The sequence below is a fragment of the Entelurus aequoreus genome, linkage group LG14 (genome assembly GCF_033978785.1).
Source record: "Entelurus aequoreus isolate RoL-2023_Sb linkage group LG14, RoL_Eaeq_v1.1, whole genome shotgun sequence".
NCBI classification, from domain to species: domain Eukaryota; kingdom Metazoa; phylum Chordata; class Actinopteri; order Syngnathiformes; family Syngnathidae; genus Entelurus; species Entelurus aequoreus.
The window spans coordinates 55343385-55362244 of NC_084744.1; the positions used below are offsets into that span (position 1 = coordinate 55343385).

The 18860-nt window shown below is 36.0% G+C and overlaps 1 protein-coding gene across 1 annotated transcript in view; it reads left to right on the forward strand.

The window, feature by feature from the left end:
- The window catches only part of dis3l2 (DIS3 like 3'-5' exoribonuclease 2), a 54388-nt gene that overhangs the window by 26073 nt on the left and 9455 nt on the right, over window positions 1–18860 (forward strand). Inside the window, exons 11-18 of the mRNA XM_062070233.1 lie at window positions 2963–3075; window positions 3220–3327; window positions 7994–8227; window positions 8330–8409; window positions 8916–9099; window positions 10932–11018; window positions 15785–15932; window positions 16008–16138. Of these exons, the coding sequence (XP_061926217.1) occupies window positions 2963–3075; window positions 3220–3327; window positions 7994–8227; window positions 8330–8409; window positions 8916–9099; window positions 10932–11018; window positions 15785–15932; window positions 16008–16138 (1085 nt within the window). The remainder of the gene's footprint in view (window positions 1–2962; window positions 3076–3219; window positions 3328–7993; window positions 8228–8329; window positions 8410–8915; window positions 9100–10931; window positions 11019–15784; window positions 15933–16007; window positions 16139–18860) is intronic.

Genomic DNA, 18860 nt, shown 5'->3' on the forward strand with positions numbered 1-18860 from the left:
TGCTCGGGGGGTTTGAAGTTTTTTGGAGGGCTTTGAAGGTCACAACAGTGACTCCCATTAGTCGCATCTTTCAAGTGTTTTTTTTTTTATCTTTAAAATCCTAAAAAAAAAAAAAAGACGTGTGTTTTTGTCTGTCGTGATGATTGTGAACGATAGGCAAAATTCCACAAAATGTGCAGTTCCCCTTTAAGACCTCTTTGGGCCCTATGGACTCCCATTATAACTGCTATTTTTTTAACAGACTGTAATTGTGTTATGTTATGTTTTTTCCATAAAAACCCAATGAATCTCATTCTTGCAGAGTGAAAAACAAGAAAATAATTGTTTTTGGTGTAACGTCCCAGTGGCACCAGAAAACCCTGATGCATAAATCTCAGAGCTTTGATGAGCGTAAATTAGTTAATTGCCATTGAAACGAAATTAAAAAGTGGTCTTGGCCAATTATATGTAACATTGCAGATATACTGTATATGAAATACTTATATGAACCAAGTCCTGCTTGCTTTCCCTCTCATTCTATCTAGCTCAGTAGGTGCTGTTAAAGTTTTTTTCCGACTATATCAGAATAAATGTCATGAATTACAGACTTATTCAAGGCTGTAATTACCCAGCCCCAAATATTCCACTCTGCCACTGCCTAACCAGGGCTCAGAAAATCTGTAGAGACTCCTCCCACCCCCACCAAGGACTGTTTTCACTGCTGGACTCTAGAAAGAGGTTCCGTAGCTGAACCTCCAGGTTCTGTAACAGCTTCTTCCCTCAGGCCATAAGGCTCTTGAACGCATCATAATAATCCCCTCAATTCCCACCCCAAAAACAGATTAACTCGCTGGAATATAAAGACAATATAACATACATCCATAAACCTGGATGCATATGCAAAAGTGCAATATATTTATCTGTACAGTAATCTATTTATTTATATCTACACCTTATTGCTCTTTTATCCTGCACTACAACGAGCTAATACAATGAAATGTTCTTATCTGTACTGTAAAGTTCAAATTTGAATGACAATAAAAGCAAGTCTAAGTCTAATTTTAAACAATCATGCATATTTTGCATTTAACCATAACATTTTGGACAAAATGTCATAAACATAACAAAATAATAAAAACTTTATATCAGTAGATAGATTTTTTTAAAGTGTTAAAAGGAAAAAAAATGCTGATTTAGGACACTTTTAGGAGCGGATCCTTTTTGGATGTATAATCAGTCCTAAAATTGCACGAGGGATGTCGTGACTTCAGAGTAGACAGCAGTACTTAGAGGAAAAAATAATTTAAAACATTTATATGCACGTACAACACTTAAAACTTTTAGCATATCAGTATGTGGAATCAAATTATGTAATGGATTAAGTAAAGAAGTTAAACATTGTACTGATATGATCCAGTTTAAGAGGTTGTTCAAAATAATAGTGCTTACAAAGTACAAAGAAGAAGAATTATGAGAAATACTTCTAACCTTATTAAAAATAAGATATTCTTCATCTCAGTATGTTAATAATGACTGAATTAATTAATTACATATTATAAAACTGTTGTGTATACTAATTCATAGATGTTATTTTAGTATATAAAAAGGTCAGTAAATGATTCTATATCATTGTAAACGCTTTGAAGTGGGAAAGGGGTAGGATTAAATAAGCTTTGCTTCTTCCTACTCCTTTTCGGGCATGATGTAAAATGAAATGATATGAAATTGTGTGACGTATTAAGATGTAAGTGTGTTCATGTTCGAAATAAACTAAAGAAAGAAAGTATTGATATGCAATCTACTGAAAATGAGTTAACACATAACTGTTATTGTTTAAATCACATCAAAATCTATACATCTTTTAAAGCTGTACACTCATACTTAGAGATGTCCGATAATGGCTTTTTTGCCGATATCCGATATTGTCCAACTCTTTATTACTGATTCCGATATCAACCGATACCGATATATACAGTCGTGGAATGAACACATTATTATGCCTAATTTTGTTGTGATGCCCCGCTGGATGCATTAAACAATGTAACAAGGTTTTCCAAAATAAATCAACTCAAGTTATGGAAAAAAATGCCAACATGGCACTGCCATATTTATTATTGAAGTCACAAAGTGCATTTTTTTTAATTTTTATCATGCCTCAAAACAGCAGCTTGGAATTTGCGACATGCATGAGGAGGTTGAGGTGGGAGAGGGTGCGGGGGTGTATGTTGTAGCGTCCCGGAAGAGTTAGTTGCTGCAAGGGGTTCTGGGTATTTGTTCTGTTGTGTTTATGCTGTGTTACGGTGCGGATGTTCTCCCGAAATGTGTTTGTCATTCTTGTTTGGTGTGGGTTCACAGTGTGGCGCATATTTGTAACAGTGTTAAAGTTGTTTATACGTCCACCCTCAGTGTGACCTGTATGGCTGTTGACCAAGTATGCGTTGCATTCACTTGTGTGTGTGAATAGCCGTAGATATTATGTGACTGGGCCGGCACGCAAAGGCAGTGCCTTTAAGGTTTATTGGCGCTCTGTACTTCTCCCTACGTCTGTGTACACAGCGGCGTTTTAAAAAGTCATACATTTTACTTTTTGAAACCGATACCGATAATTTTGACACCGATACCGATAATTTCCGATATTACATTTTAAAGCATTCATCGGCCGAAAATATCGTCAGTCCGATATTATCGGACATCTCTACTCATACTATCATAGTGTCCTCTGAGAAGATGTAATAAAATGGTTCCTGAATTGTGAGGGGTGTCCCTACATTTTCGATGCAAGTGTCTCCAGTGAGGTACCTGGGTTCATAGAGGCTTTTAGGACTTTTTACTTCCGACCTCCTCACCCAGGTGACATGACCAGGACTGATCCATCCCCAGCCTTTGTCAAAGCATCATTAGATCCAAGGCTTTTTTTTTTTTAACATATGTTACTGGTGTTGCCAATGGAGAGTGTCTTAATACTATGTTTCATTTAATACAGGCAACTATGAGTTGGGAGTCCACATCGCTGATGTCAGTTATTTTGTGGAAGAGGGCAGCGCGTTGGATACCACTGCTAGCCAGCGAGCCACCAGTGTGTACCTTGTTCAAAAAGTGAGTAACGTTAAACTGTTAGTCACTTAAATTGATAATTCATCTCAATTATCATCATGGCCGCTTTGGATAAGTTGGTCTTTTTTGGGTCGCAGATCATTAGCTGCTAATATCAACATGCTCTTGTGCTTCATCGCTTTCCAGGTGGTCCCGATGTTACCAAGGCTGCTTTGTGAAGAGCTGTGCAGTTTGAACCCTCTCAAAGACAGGCTTACCTTCTCTGTCATTTGGAAAATCAGTCCGGAGGGGAAGGTTTGTTTAAACACATCCACACGATGAACTTAGGGCAGGGGTGTCAAACGTACGCGAACAGGTTTTTATCCGGCCCGCGGGTATGACTTTGCTTAGTATAAAAATGAGCCGAAATTTTCGAATGAAAGAAACTGCTGTTGTAAATGTGTCCACTAGATGTCGCAATAGCAATTCTTTGTATCTTTGTAGATTATGCTACATGTGTAAAAAAAAAAAAAGATATCGAGGATAATATGAGCAAAACTACATAAATAAATAAATAAGTAAATCATTTGATTTTGATATAATTTTTTTATCTTGATAGATTGAAAATGAACACCAATGAGTTGACTGATGAACATTGTCACACAATTTATTCAGAAAGAATAAATAACGACAAATAAAGGTAAAATACTATTAACCGCAACAACATTATGATTTGTTTATTTTCAGAAGGTGTTTGTTCTATTTTTAAACAAAGAAAACCATCTGAAGTTGTCTTTATTTTTAAGTTATCGTGCCCTGATTTTACCAGTACGGGTCCACTTGGGAGTAGATTTTTCTCCATGTGGCCCCCCATCTAAAATCAATCAATCATCAATCAATGTTTATTTATATAGCCCTAAATCACAAGTGTCTCAAAGGGCTGTACAAGCCACAACGACATCCTCGGTACAGAGCCCACATACGGGCAAGGAAAACTCACCCTAGTGGGACGTCAATGTGAATGACTATGAGAAACCTTGGAGAGGACCGCATATGTGGGTAACCCCCCCCCCCCCCCCCCCCCTCTAGGGGAGACCGAAAGCAATGGATGTCGAGTGGGTCTGACATAATATTGTGAAAGTCCAACACATCAGCGAGAGTCCAGTCCATAGTGGGGCCAGCAGGAACCATCCCGAGTGGAGACGGGTCAGCAGCGTAGAGATGTCCCCATCTGATGAACAGGCTAGCGGTCCAGCCCGGGTTTGGAGCAGAGTAGAAAAGAAAAGAAAAGAAACGGCAGATCAACTGGTCTAAACAGGGAGTCTATTTAAAGGCTAGAGTATACAAATGAGTTTTAAGATGAGACTTAAATGCTTCTACTGAGGTAGCATCTCTAACTTTTACCGGGAGGGCATTCCATAGTATTGGAGCCCGAATAGAAAACGCTCTATAGCCCGCAGACTTTTTTTGGGCTCTGGGAATCACTAATAAGCCGGAGTTCTTTGAACGCAGATTTCTTGTCGGGACATATGGTACAATACAATCGTCAAGATAGGCAGGAGCTTGACCGTGTAGTATTTTATACGTAAGTAGTAAAACCTTAAAGTCGCATCTTAGGTGCACAGGAAGCCAGTGCAAGTGAGCCAGTATAGGCGTAATATGATCAAACTTTCTTGTTTTTGTCAAAAGTCTAGCAGCCGCATTTTGTACCATCTGTAATCTTTTAATGCTAGACATAGGGAGGCCCGAAAATAAAACGTTACAGTAATCGAGACGAGATGTAACGAACGCATGGATAATGATCTCAGCATCGCTTGTGGACAAAATGGGACGAATTTTAGCGATATTACGGAGATGAAAGAAGGCCGTTTTAGTAACACTTTTAATGTGTGACTCAAACGAGAGAGTTGGGTCGAAGATAATACCCAGATTCTTTACCGAGTCTCCTTGTTTAATTGGCTGTCAAATGTTAAGGTGGTATTTTTAAATAGATGTCGGTGTTGAGCAGGACCGATAATCAGCATTTCCGTTTTCTTAGCGTTGAGTTGCAAAAAGTTAGCGGACATCCATTGTTTAATTTCATTAAGACACGCCTCCAGCTGACTACAATCCGGCGTGTTGGTCAGCTTTAGGGGCATGTAGAGTTGAGTGTCAAAATGAGTTTGACACCCCTGACTTAGAGTGTTCGGATGGTGAAATGTGAGGGGATTTCATCTAAACTAAAACTTAATGTTTTTGTAACCGTAATCTTAATATCGGTTTTTTTTTTCATTTACGATTATGTCAAAAATAATAATCCTGATAGTGTATTCACGACTAATTACACGATTATTCATTAATTTGGAAACAGTATTTATTGTACCAAGAAAACTCAACTTTAAATACAGTTTAAAAAAACAGATGTAAATTAGTCAGGAAAAAACCCCACAACAAATAAAATAGCAATAGCAACAATAAAAACAATAAAATTCTCTTTTAATTGTTTTTAATTCTGTTTTTTTTACCTTTTACACTTATTTTACCACCATAGTGTGCTTTTTGTGTCAAATTAAGTTGTATAAAACTGTCCTTAATTACAGTAAATGCAAGAAAAATATATTTTTACTAATTGACTTATAAACCAGCATGAGAGTTGTGTTTATACATATTGTACGTATTTATTCTTTTTTTAATTAAAAGTTTTTTTTTACACTGATTGTCCTTAGTTTTATCCTGCTTTTAAATGTGTTTTAACTACCATGCAGCTCGTTAGTAGGACTTTACGTTTATGTCAAAAATAACAATCACGATTATTTTGATTGATGGTGTAGTCACGATTAATTACACGGTTATTAAAATAATTTGGAAACATTAGTATTTATTGTACCAAGAAAACTCAACTTTAAATACAGTTTAAAAAAACGGATATAAATTAGTCACGAAAAAAACCCACAACAAATAAAATAATGATAATAGTTATAACAATACATTTAAATAACAGTAGCAACAAAACAATAACATTCCGTTTTAATTGTTTTTAATTCCTTTTTTTACCTTTTACACTTATTTTACCACTATAGTGTGTGCTTTTTGTGTCAAATTAAATTGTATAAGATGTTTCTTAATTACAGTAAATGCAAGAAAAATATATTTTTACTCATTGACTTATAAACCAGCATGAGTTATGTTTATACATATTGTACGTATTTATTCTTTTTTTAATTAAACGGTTTTTTACACTGATTGTCCTTAGTTTTATCCTGCTTTTAAATGTGTTTTAACTACCGTGCAGCTCGTTAGTAGGACTTTACGATTATGTCAAAAATAACAATCGCGATTATTTTGATTGATGGTGTAGTCACGATTAATTACACGGTTATTAAAATAATTTGGAAACATTAGTATTTATTGTACCAAGAAAACTCAACTTTAAATACAGTTTAAAAAAACGGATATAAATTAGTCACGAAAAAAACTCACAACAAATAAAATAATGATAATAGTTATAACAATACATTTAAATAACAGTAGCAACAAAACAATAACATTCCGTTTTAATTGTTTTTAATTCATTTTTTTTACCTTTTACACTTATTTTACCACTATAGTGTGTGCTTTTTGTGTCAAATTAAATTGTATAAGATGTTTCTTAATTACAGTAAATGCAAGAAAAATATATTTTTACTCATTGACTTATAAACAAGCATGAGAGTTGGGTTTATACATATTGTACGTATTTATTCTTTTTTTAATTAAACATTTTTTTTTACATTGATTGTCCTTAGTTTTATCCTGCTTAAATGTGTGTTAACTACCGTGCAGCTCATTAGTAGGACTTTACGATTATGTCAAAAATAATAATCACAATTATTTTGATTGATGGTGTAATCACGATTAATTACACAATTATTAATTAATTTGGAAACATTAGTTTTTATTGTACTAGACTTTAAATGCAGTTAAAAAAAACAGATATAAATTAGTCACGAAAAACCCCCCACAACAAATAAAATAATAATTATAACAATACATTTAAATAACAATAAGAAACTATAAAACCAATAAAATTCCTTTTTAAGTGTTTTTAATTCCGTTTTTTTACCTTTTACACTTATTTTACAACCATAGTGTGCTTTTTGTGTCAAATTAAATTGTTTAAAATGTTTCTTAATTACAGTAAATGCAAGAAAAATATATTTTTACTCATGGACTTATAAACTACCATGAGAGTTGTGTTTATACATATTGTACGTATTTATTCTTTTTTTTATTAAACTTTTTTTTTTACACTGATTGTCCTTAGTTTTATCCTGCTTTTAAATGTGTTTCATCCTGCTTTTTTAACTACTGTGCAGCTCGTTTGTAGGACTTTACAATTATGTCAAAAATAATAATCCTGATTATTTTTGATTGATAGTGTAATCACGATTAATTACACGATTATTCAATAATTTGTAAACATTAGTAATTATTGTACCACCAAAACTCAATTTTAAATACAGTTTTAAAAAACGGATATGAATTAGTCACGTAAAAAATCCACAACAAATAAAATGATATAGTTATAACAATACATTTAAATAACAATAGCAACAATAAAATTCAGTTTTAATTGTTTTTAATTCCGTTTTTTTACCTTTTACTTATTTTACCACCATAGAGTGTGTGCTTTTTGTGTCAAATTAAATTGTACAAAATGTTTCTTAATTACAGTAAATGCAAGAAAAATATATTTTTACTCATAGACTTATAGACCAGCATGAGAGTTGTGTTTATACATATTGTACGTATTTATTCTTTTTTTAGTTAAATGTTTTTTTTACTCTGATTGTCCTTATTTTTATCCTGCTTTTAAATGTGTTTTAACTACTGTGCAGCTCTTTGTGGAACTAGTATTGCTTTTTGAAATGTGCTATATAAATAAAGTGGATTAGTTCGGAGACAATATTAGAGTAGGGGACAAAATGTAATTCTAATTAGTCTGTTTTTTTCCTTCCAACAGATCCTGAGCGAGTGGTTCGGCCGCTCGGTGATTCGCTCCTGTGTCAAATTGAGTTACGACCACGCTCAGAGCATGATCGAGGCCCCTGAGAAGATGTTTACTCCTGAAGAGCTGCCACCCGTGGACCCCGAGCACCCCATAGACGGAATCCATCAGGCTGTGCTAAACCTACACTCCATCGCCAAAAACCTCAGAGCTCAGCGTTTCTCTGGAGGGGCGCTCCGACTGGACCAGGTAAGTTCTCCCGTACTGCCATTTGTTGTGATATGAGCCGTGCCAGAGGCTACAATGTAATTGTGAGGTTAAATCACTTAACTTTTTTTTGCTTTGTTTTAGCTGAAACTGTCTTTCACTTTGGACAAAGAGACCATGATGCCTCAAGGCTGCTACGTGTACCAGTACCGAGACAGTAACAAGTTCGTATTAAATCTCCCATATCTCGGTACTCTGCCATTTTCTTTGTGAAGATTTTGACGTAGGGCTGGGCGATATATGGAATATACTCGATGTATCACGGGTTTGTCTCTGTGCGATATAGAAAATGACTATCGTGATATTCGAGTATACGTTCTAGGGCTGCGAATCTTTGGGTGTCCCACGATTCGATTCAATATCGATTCTTGGGGTCACGATTCGATTCAAAAACGATATTTTCCCGATTCAAAAGGATTCTCTATTCATTCAATACATAGGATTTCAGCAGGATCTACCCCAGTCTGCTGACATGCAAGCAGAGTAGTAGATTTTTGTAAAAAGCTTTTATAATTGTAAAGGACAATGTTTTATCAACTGATTGCAATAATGTACATTTGTTTTAACTATTAAATGAACCAAAAATATGACTAATTTTATCTTTGTGAAAATATTGGACTGTTTTTGGGGAAGTGCTTTAAAAACGTGCCTTGTTTTTCTTTTCACCAAGGTTGGTCGAGGAGTTTATGCTACTGGCTAACATTGCCACCGCCAACCATATTTACAATCGCATACCCGAGCTGGCATTGCTCCGACGCCACCCTCCACCCAAGGCTAAGATGGTGGATGAGCTGCAGGAGCTGTGTGACCAGCTGGGCGTTGACATTGACCTCTCATCTGCTGGCGGATTGCATGTTGGTACTCACTCATTCCAACTGTGCTGATGAAAGAGTTCAAAAGGACCTTCTAATCTTGTTGATCTACTGAAGATGATATCAGATTGTACTAACCCCGTTTCCATATGAGTTGGGAAATTGTGTTGGATGTAAATATAAACGGAATACAATGATTTGCAAATCCTTTTCAACCCATATTCAATTGAATGCACTACAAAGACAAGATATTCGATGTTCAAACTCATAAACTTCAATTTTTTTTGCAAATAATTAACTTAGAATTTCATGGCTGCAACACGTGCCAAAGTAGTTGGGAAAGGGCATGTTCACCACTGTGTTACATGGCCTTTCCTTTTAACAACACTCAGTAAACGTTTGGGAACTGAGGAGACACATTTTTGAAGCTTCTCAGGTGGAATTCTTTCCCATTCTTGCTTGATGTACAGCTTAAGTTGTTCAACAGTCCGGGGGTCTCCGTTGTGCTATTTGAGGCTTCATAATGCGCCACACCTTTTCAATGGGAGACAGGTCTGGACTACAGGCAGGCCAGTCTAGTACCCGCACTCTTTTACTATGAAGCCACACTGTTGTAACACGTGGCTTGGCATTGTCTTGCTGAAATAAGCAGGGGCGTCCATGGTAACGTTGCTTGGATGGCAACATATGTTGCTCCAAAACCTGTATGTACCTTTCAGCATTAATGGCGCCTTCACAGATGTGTAAGTTACCCATGTCTTGGGCACTAATACACCCCCATACCATCACACATGCTGGCTTTTCAACTTTGCGCCTATAACAATACGGATTGTTCTTTTCCTTTTTGGTCCGGAGGACACGACATCCACAGTTTCCAAAAACAATTTGAAATGTGGACTCGTCAGACCACAGAACACTTTTCCACTTTGTATCAGTCCATCTTAGATGAGCTCAGGCCCAGCGAAGCCGACGGCGTTTCTGGGTGTTGTTGATAAACGGTTTTCGCCTTGCATAGGAGAGTTTTAACTTGCACTTACAGATGTAGCGACCAACTGTAGTTACTGACAGTGGGTTTCTGAAGTGTTCCTGAGCCCATGTGGTGATATCCTTTACACACTGATGTCGCTTGTTGATGCAGTACAGCCTGAGGGATGGAAGGTCACGGGCTTAGCTGCTTACGTGCAGTGATTTCTCCAGATTCTCTGAACCCTTTGATGATATTACGGAGCGTAGATGGTGAAATCCCTAAATTCCTTGCAATAGCTGGTTGAGAAAGGTTTTTCTTAAACTGTTCAACAATTTGCTCACGCATTTGTTGACAAAGTGGTGACCCTCGCCCCATCCTTGTTTGTGAATGACTGAGCATTTCATGGAATCTACTTTTATACCCAATCATGGCACCCACCTGTTCCCAATTTGCCTGTTCACCTGTGGGATGTTCCAAATAAGTGTTTGATGAGCATTCCTCAACTTTATCAGTATTTATTGCCACCTTTCCCAACTTCTTTGTCACGTGTTGCTGGCATCAAATTCTAAAGTTAATGATTATTTGCACAAAAAAAAAAGTTTATCAGTTTGAACATCAAATATGTTGTCTTTGTAGCATATTCAACTGAATATGGGTTGAAAATGATTTGCAAATCACTGTATTCCGTTTATATTTACATCTAACACAATTTCCCAACTCATATGGAAACGGGGTTTGTAATATGTTATGTGTTTTATGTTGCACGATTGCGCCAAGTAAAATTCCTAGTTTGTGAACCCGCTCTCAAACAATGGCAATAAAAACTCTTCTGATTCTGATATCAGATTGTAATCTGAGCCCTTTATTAATGGATTACATATTTTTGTCATTTTTTCTAAACATACAGAAGAGTCTACTTGCCACACTTGGTGTTGATGAATATTCCACTGCGAGGAAAGAAGTCCTCACCCACATGTGCTCCAGACCTATGCAGGTTGGCTTCATTTCTATACTGGATACACTACAAAAACTGAAATCTAAGTAAGATGAAATATCTCAAATAAGGGTGATATTTGCTTATTTTCTGTCTGATTAGATAATTCTTCTCACTAAGCAGATTTTATGTTAGAGTGTTTTACTTATTTTAAGGGTTTTGGTCCTAAATTATCTCAGTAAGATATTACAGCTTGTAGCTGAGATTTGATGACCTATATTGAGTAAAACATGCTTGAAACTAGAACATCAACTGTTGCAAAGCTGTGTCATCAACACTCACAAGTATAAAACTACTTTAAGGTAAACATTTCTTATTTCAAGCATGAAAAAAAAAATCATGACTTTGACACAATTTTGTCTCATAATCAAAACGGATGGACTTTGCTGTTTTATTTTCAATGAAACAATAGAAAATATGTACTCATATAGTAGTACAGTTGGCACAGTACAGTAAACTGACAGTTAATATTTAAACATTTAAAATGTGACATTTCAAACAATTTTGAACAGAAATAGTTCATGCACATTCAGATAAATTCCTCAAAATTACAATAAAAAAATTTTTGGCCGGGGGCCGGGCTGTACATATGCGCACTAATTGACTGAAAGAGCACGCACTTGGCATGATGATGTCATGTTATCCATGGAAAAATGCATTTTTAGACAATATGATTTGCCTGAGCGGCTAGGAGACCCCGAGAGTAACAAGCGGTTGCCTTGTTGCCTTTCCATTAAGGACAATAAATAAGTTTTTAGTATAAGTTTGCTGGTTCCAAGAAATGTAATGCCGAGCGCATATCATTATGTCAAGATAATGGCACTAGCGATTACTTCATTTAAGAATATTTTTCAAGATATTGAGCAAAAAGTCTCTTTTTTTTTTCTACCAAGAAAAGTGCACTAGTGAGAATATTCTTATTTTAAGGTATTTTTGGGTTCATTGAGGTTAGCTAATTTGACTTGTTTTGGAAAGTCTCGACAAGCCGAATTTTCTTGTTCTATTGGCAGATAATTTTGCTGAGTTCAAATAAAATAACCCAAATTTTTGTAATTTGTTTTTGAACACTGACTTTTTGCAGTGTAGCTACTGTTTTTACTGTCAATCATAATAAGAAGTGCCTATTTTTTAACTAACACAACTACTAAGCAAGTTATACAATCCTTTGTATTGTCACATCTTGACTACTGCCCAGCAATCTGGTCTAATGCATCTAAAACAAGAACTAAATCAAATCCAGCTTACCCAAAACAGAGCTGCCAGACTAGCTCTCCATTGCTTATTTAGGACCGGCATTGAGGTCATGCATAATGAACTGTCATGGATGAGAGTTGGTGAAAGACTAGCTTGTATCAATCCAATCCAATCCACTTTATTTATATAGCACATTTAAACAACAAAAATGTTTCCAAAGTGCTGCACAACAATATTAAAAACAGTATTAAAAACAATAATCAAATATTATCCTGAGCTCCACCAATGACTGAATAAAAACAAAAAATAAATAAATATAGAACCAATATAAAAACAATATAAAAATAAATATGAATAAAAACAATTTTAAAGGGAAAAACCAATTAAAACAGTAAATAGAAATCATCAAAATGTATTAAAAATAAATAAATAATTTTTTTTTAAAAACACGGAGGACAACAGAGGACCACACAACTCACGTAGCTTGTAGTTTGATTCTATTTTTAAAAATTTAAAAAATCTATACATACCATAAACCTGCTTATCTGTATTCTTAGTTGTTGCTTGCTAGTGACAGTCACAGCTATGGTACCAGGCTAGCCCTAAGAGGTGCTCTCATCCATCCATCAATCCGTCTTCTTCCGCTTATCTGAGGTCGGGTCGCGGGGAGCAGCAGCCTAAGCAGGGAAACCCAGACTTTCCTCTCCCCAACCACTTCGTCCAGCTCTTCCCGGGGGATCCCGAGGCGTTCCCAGGCCAGCCGGGAGACATAGTCTTCCCAACGTGTCCTGGGTCTTCCCCGTGGCCTCCTACCGGTCAGACGTGCCCTAAACACCTCCCTAGGGAGGCGTTCGGGTGGCATCCTGACCAGATGCCCGAACCACCTCATCTGGCTCCTCTCCATGTGGAGGAGCAGCGGCTTTACTTTGATCTCCCCCCGGATGGCAGAGCTTCTCACCCTATCTCTAAGGGAGAGACCAGGAAATTCATTTCGGCCGCTTGTACCCGTGATCTTGTCCTTTCGGTCATAACCCAAAGCTCATGACCATAGGTGAGGACGGGAACGTAGATCGACCGGTAAATTGAGAGCTTTGCCTTCCGGCTCAGCTCCTTCTTCACCACAACGGACCGATACAGCGTCCGCATTACTGAAGACGCCGCCTGTCGATCTCACCACCCACTCTTCCCTCACTCGTGAACAAGACTCCGAGGTACTTGAACTCCTCCACTTGGGGCAAGATCTCCTCCCCAACTTGGCGATGGCACTCCACCCTTTTCCGGGCGAGAACCATGGACTCGGACTTGGAGGTGCTGATTCTCATCCCAGTCGCTTCACACTCGGCTGCGAACCGATCCAGTGAGAGCTGAAGATCCTGGCCAGATGAAGCCATCAGGACCACATCATCTACAAATAGCAGAGACCTAATCCTGCAGCCACCAAACCGGATCCCCTCAACGCCCTGACTGCGCCTAGAAATTCTGTCCATAATCGGTGACAAAGGGCAGCCTTGGCGGAGTCCAACCCTCACATCTTTATTACAGTAGTATCGATATTGGCATTGGTATCAATAAAATCCATACGATATACAATACAGGCCAAAAGTTTGGACACAACTTCTATTTACATTGTAGATTGTCACTGAAGGCATCAAAACTATGACTGAACACATGTGGAGTTATGTACTTAACAAAAAACCTGAAATAACTGAAAACATGTTTTATATTCTAGTTTCTTCAAAATAGCCACCCTTTGCTCTGATTACTGCTTAGCACACTCTTGGCATTCTCTTGATGAGCTTCAAGAGGTAGTCACCTGAAAGGGTTTTCCAATAGTCTTGAAGGAGTTAGCTCATCGAGAGAGAATGCCAAGAGTGTGCAAAGCAGTAATCAGAGCAAAGGGTGGCTATTTTGAAGAAACTAGAATATAAAAAATAGGTTTAAAAGAAAAAAGTAGAATTTATATACTTTCTAAAAAAAATAATTATGATATACATTTGTATAAAATAAATATTATTAGCAGTTGATGGAATGTACAGTACAGGCCAAAAGTTTGGACACACCTCATTTTAATCCGTTTTTTTTTTATCTATCCTTCTGCCGCTCAAAACAATACGGTTGCTTGGCAGCAAAAGATGACGCATAGAGGGTGTGACGTACAATACAAGCCAAAAGTTTGGACACACCTAATTCAATGTGTTTTCTTTATTTTCATGACTATTTACATTGTAGATTGTCACTGAAGGCATCAAAACTATGACACCTGTGAAGTGAAAACCCTTTCAGGTGACTACCTCTTGAAGCTCATGGAGAGAATGCCAAGAGTGTGCAAAGCAGTAATCCCAGCAAAGAAGAAACTAGAATACAAAACATGTTTTCTGTTATTTCACCTTTAAGTACATAACTCCACATGTGTTCATTCATAGTTTTGATGCCTTGCGGGGTTAAGAGGGAGGAGTATATTTATAGCTAGAATTCACTGAAATTAAAGTATTTCTTATATTTATATATATATTTATATATAATGGGGTGTGGTTATTTACAGCTAGAATTTACCAACTCGAGTATTTCATATATATTTCATATATATATATATATATATATATATATATATATATATTTATTTTATTTACATAGAAAAAAAAAAAATACTTGAATTTCAGTGTTCCGGTGGCTATCCATTAGATGGCAGTATTGTCCTGTTTAACTTCTCCGTTCATTGGGCAGGCAAGCTGTTTATATTGTGGGAAAGCGGACGTGAGAACAGGCTGTCCCCACTCAGTCTCAGGTCCGCATTGAGCTGGAGGGGGCGTAGCCTCCAGCTCCGGCTGAATACCGGCAGTTTGTCGGGAGAAAATCTCTGCCGGGAGGTTGTCGTGAGAGGCGCTGAATACCGGGATTCTCCCGCTAAAAACGGGAGGGTTGGCAAGTATGGGATAACGGAGACATACATAATAGTCTCCTTTTCGGGTGAGAGACGACGCTAAAGGCAGTGCCTTTAAGGCATGCCCCCAATATAGTTGTCCGGCTGGAAATCGGGAGATTTTCGGGAGAATGGTTGTCCCGGGAGATTTTCGGGAGAGGCACTGAAATTCGGGAGTCTCCCGGAAAATTCGGGAGGGCTGGCAAGTAAGTTAAGTACATAACTCCACGTGTTCATTCATAGTTTTGATGCCTTCAGTGACAATCTACAATGTAAATAGTCATGAAAATAAAGAAAACGCATTGAATAAGAAGGTGTGTCCAAACTTCTGGCCTGTACTGTACATCTCTACTATGTATTCGTAGCTTGTGCGCCATTGTGTGCTCGGCTGTTGTGTAGCTGCTCGCTCTCAGGAGCCTATAGTCTACCATGTTTACCTTTTTGTAAATGGCTTGACTAAAATCAAAGAAAAGATTGTGTGCTTATTGGAGGACATTTAGATGTTAACAGCTTAGCATAATGAAACACGCTGCAGGACTGCTTGAATCTGAGGTTATATCAGAGATTTTAGTTTTTTGTTGATATCGGAGCGTTATCCAATGCCATTATTGGATTGGGACACCCCTAATAACTCATTTTGTGTATTTTCTAGATGGCGCTGTACTTCTGTACGGGTGCTCTCCACGATGAAACGCTGTACAAGCATTACGCCCTGAACGTTCCTCTTTACACTCACTTCACATCACCCATCAGACGCTACGCTGACCTCATCGTGCACCGGCTGCTGGCGTCCTCACTGAGTACGTCATTAAACAACGCATGCTGCAGAAATGTTTACGTGGTCTTTGTTTTTATATGTCGGGTGTTTCGTGCAGAGTGCGGCCCTAAGTTAGGGCTGTCAACAGAGGGAGTCCAGAAACAAGCGACGCACTGCAATGAGAAGAAGACGGTATCCAGACGAGTACAAGAGCTCAGCTCCGAGCTCTTCTTTGGGGTCTTTGTGAAGGTGGGTGACAACATTCTGCTGTCGTCAATGTAATCACCCCAACAACCGCATTTGGCACAACCCTAAAAGTGTATCATTTGAATGAGATCCAGTAAAAAAAAAAAGATGACTAAAAAAATAGCACACCGTAGTCCGAAAATGGAGAGATTGTGTTTTGCACACAGACACTTAAGAAATCCGAGCATAGGGAATTTGCAAAAAAAAAATATATATATATATATATACATACATATATATATATATATATATATATATATATATATGTATTTTTTTTAAATTTAATTTAAGCACTTCTGCAAGTTTGTGTGTAACAATTCATAACCCAAATGACTTATTTCAAGTCTTAGTCTTTTAACTTTGCCAGGTGGGGATTATCATTAATAAATGGCGCAAGGAAGGATGCATTATTGATACAATAGGTTTGTATTGCTCGCACATACTCTTTGACAGTTGTGCAGGTTCTTTCCGTTGAATAATTGTGTAATTTCTCAATGTGGAGCTGTTTAATTGTTTTTAAGATCATCCATCCACCCATCCATTTTCTACCGCTTATTCCCTTCGGGGTCGCATATATATATATATATATATATATATATATATATATACACACATACATATATGCATATATATATATATATATATATATATATATATATATATACACACATACATATATGCATATATATATATATATATATATATATATATATATATATATATATATATATATATATATATATATATATATATATATATATATATATCCATCCATCCATCCATTTTCTACCGCTTATTCCCTTCGGGGTCGCATATATATATATATATATATATATATATATATATATATATATATATATATATATATATATATATATATATATATATATATATATATATATATATATATATATATATATATACATACATACATACATACATATATATATATATATATATATATATATATATATATACATACATACATACATACGCATATATATTTACATATATATATATATATATATATATACAGTATATATGTTGGCCCTGTTATGAGGTGGCGACTTGTCCAGGGTGTACCCCGCCTTCCGCCCGAATGCAGCTGAGATAGGCTCCAGCACCCCCCGCGACCCCAAAAGGGACAAGCAATAGAAAATGGATGGATCACAGTTGTCAAATTCAAGGCCCGGGGGCCAGATAGCCGAAAGCGTGGAAATAATATGCGTCAATAAAGTACCTTATCTTTTCTTAATAAATGCATTACAAAAATAAATGTAATGCGTACAATTACACATATTTACACTTTAATCATCTCTAATAATAAAACAATTAAATATATATATATATATATAACACCATACATTTCAAAACAATGTTATTGTGCAAATGAAGATACATACTTAAATATCTGCTTGACTTATGATTTCAAAGCTCCCAAGAATGTACAACAATTCTCAACAAAAGAGGAGAAATATAATCTTAAGAGAAAAATTTAATTTAAAACATTTGTACGCACGTACAACACTTAAGACCTTCAATATATCAGTATGTGGAATTAAATGATGGAATGGATTAAGCAAAGCAATCAAACAATGTACTAATATGATCCACTTCAAGAAACTCTTCAAACTTAAAGTGTTTACAAAGAAGAAAAACCATGATAAACATTCTGAATTTATCTCATCCATCCATTAATTTTCTAGATAATCTTACTCATCTCACCATATGAAATATAACTTACTTCACCAATTATTATTTATTTATTTTTATTGTGATTACTTATGGAGCATATTGTGAATAAATTGAGAACAGGAAGTGAAGAAAGGTTTTAGCATCTGCTATGTAAAGGAAAAGGGATGTATCATGTTGTATGCATGCATGTTCCAAATAAACTCAAACTCAAAGCAAGTAATCCAACAAACTGTTCACGTAAAAATTTAACATTAACGTTTTTTTTACAGTAGAATCCACTTTAAAATATAGAATAATAATAAAATATAAAACAACAACCGTAGATATTACTTGCATTAATTTTTACGCAAAAAAAAAAACTGTGGTACCGTTTTTCCATTCCATTTAATTTAATTCCATGTATATTTTTATTTTATATGCTGTAAAAAAACAAAAAAAAACCTGCAAATATTATGGTAAAATTGTGGCGACTGAGCTGCCAGTTTTATACTGTACAATCTAAAGATTTGGTTTTGTACAGCGTATATAAAAAAAAAAAGACAGACAATTCTAAACGTTTTATATATACACATTTATATTCATACTGTATATTACTCATTGTTAAAAGCTGCCCTCTGAGGGCAACCATAACTGCGATGTGGCCCTTAATGAAAACGAGTTTGACACGCCTGTCATAGATGGTTGCGGTTAGACTTAGACTTAGACAAACTTTAATGATCCACAAGGGAAATTGTTCCACACAGTAGCTCAGTTACAATGATGGAAAGTGTAAGGATGGAAAGGACAATGCAGGTATAAATAGACTAATATAGCTATAAAAAAATCTAGCATATATACAAATATATACATAATATGTGTACAGAATAATTTATATACAGATATATTATATTATGTCTATATCATATATACAATATATAACAATTACCATGTACAATATTACAGTACATATTAGGTTAGGGTGTCATTTTATCAGTTACTAATGGACAGTCAATCAATCAATCAATGTTTATTTATATAGCCCTAAATCACA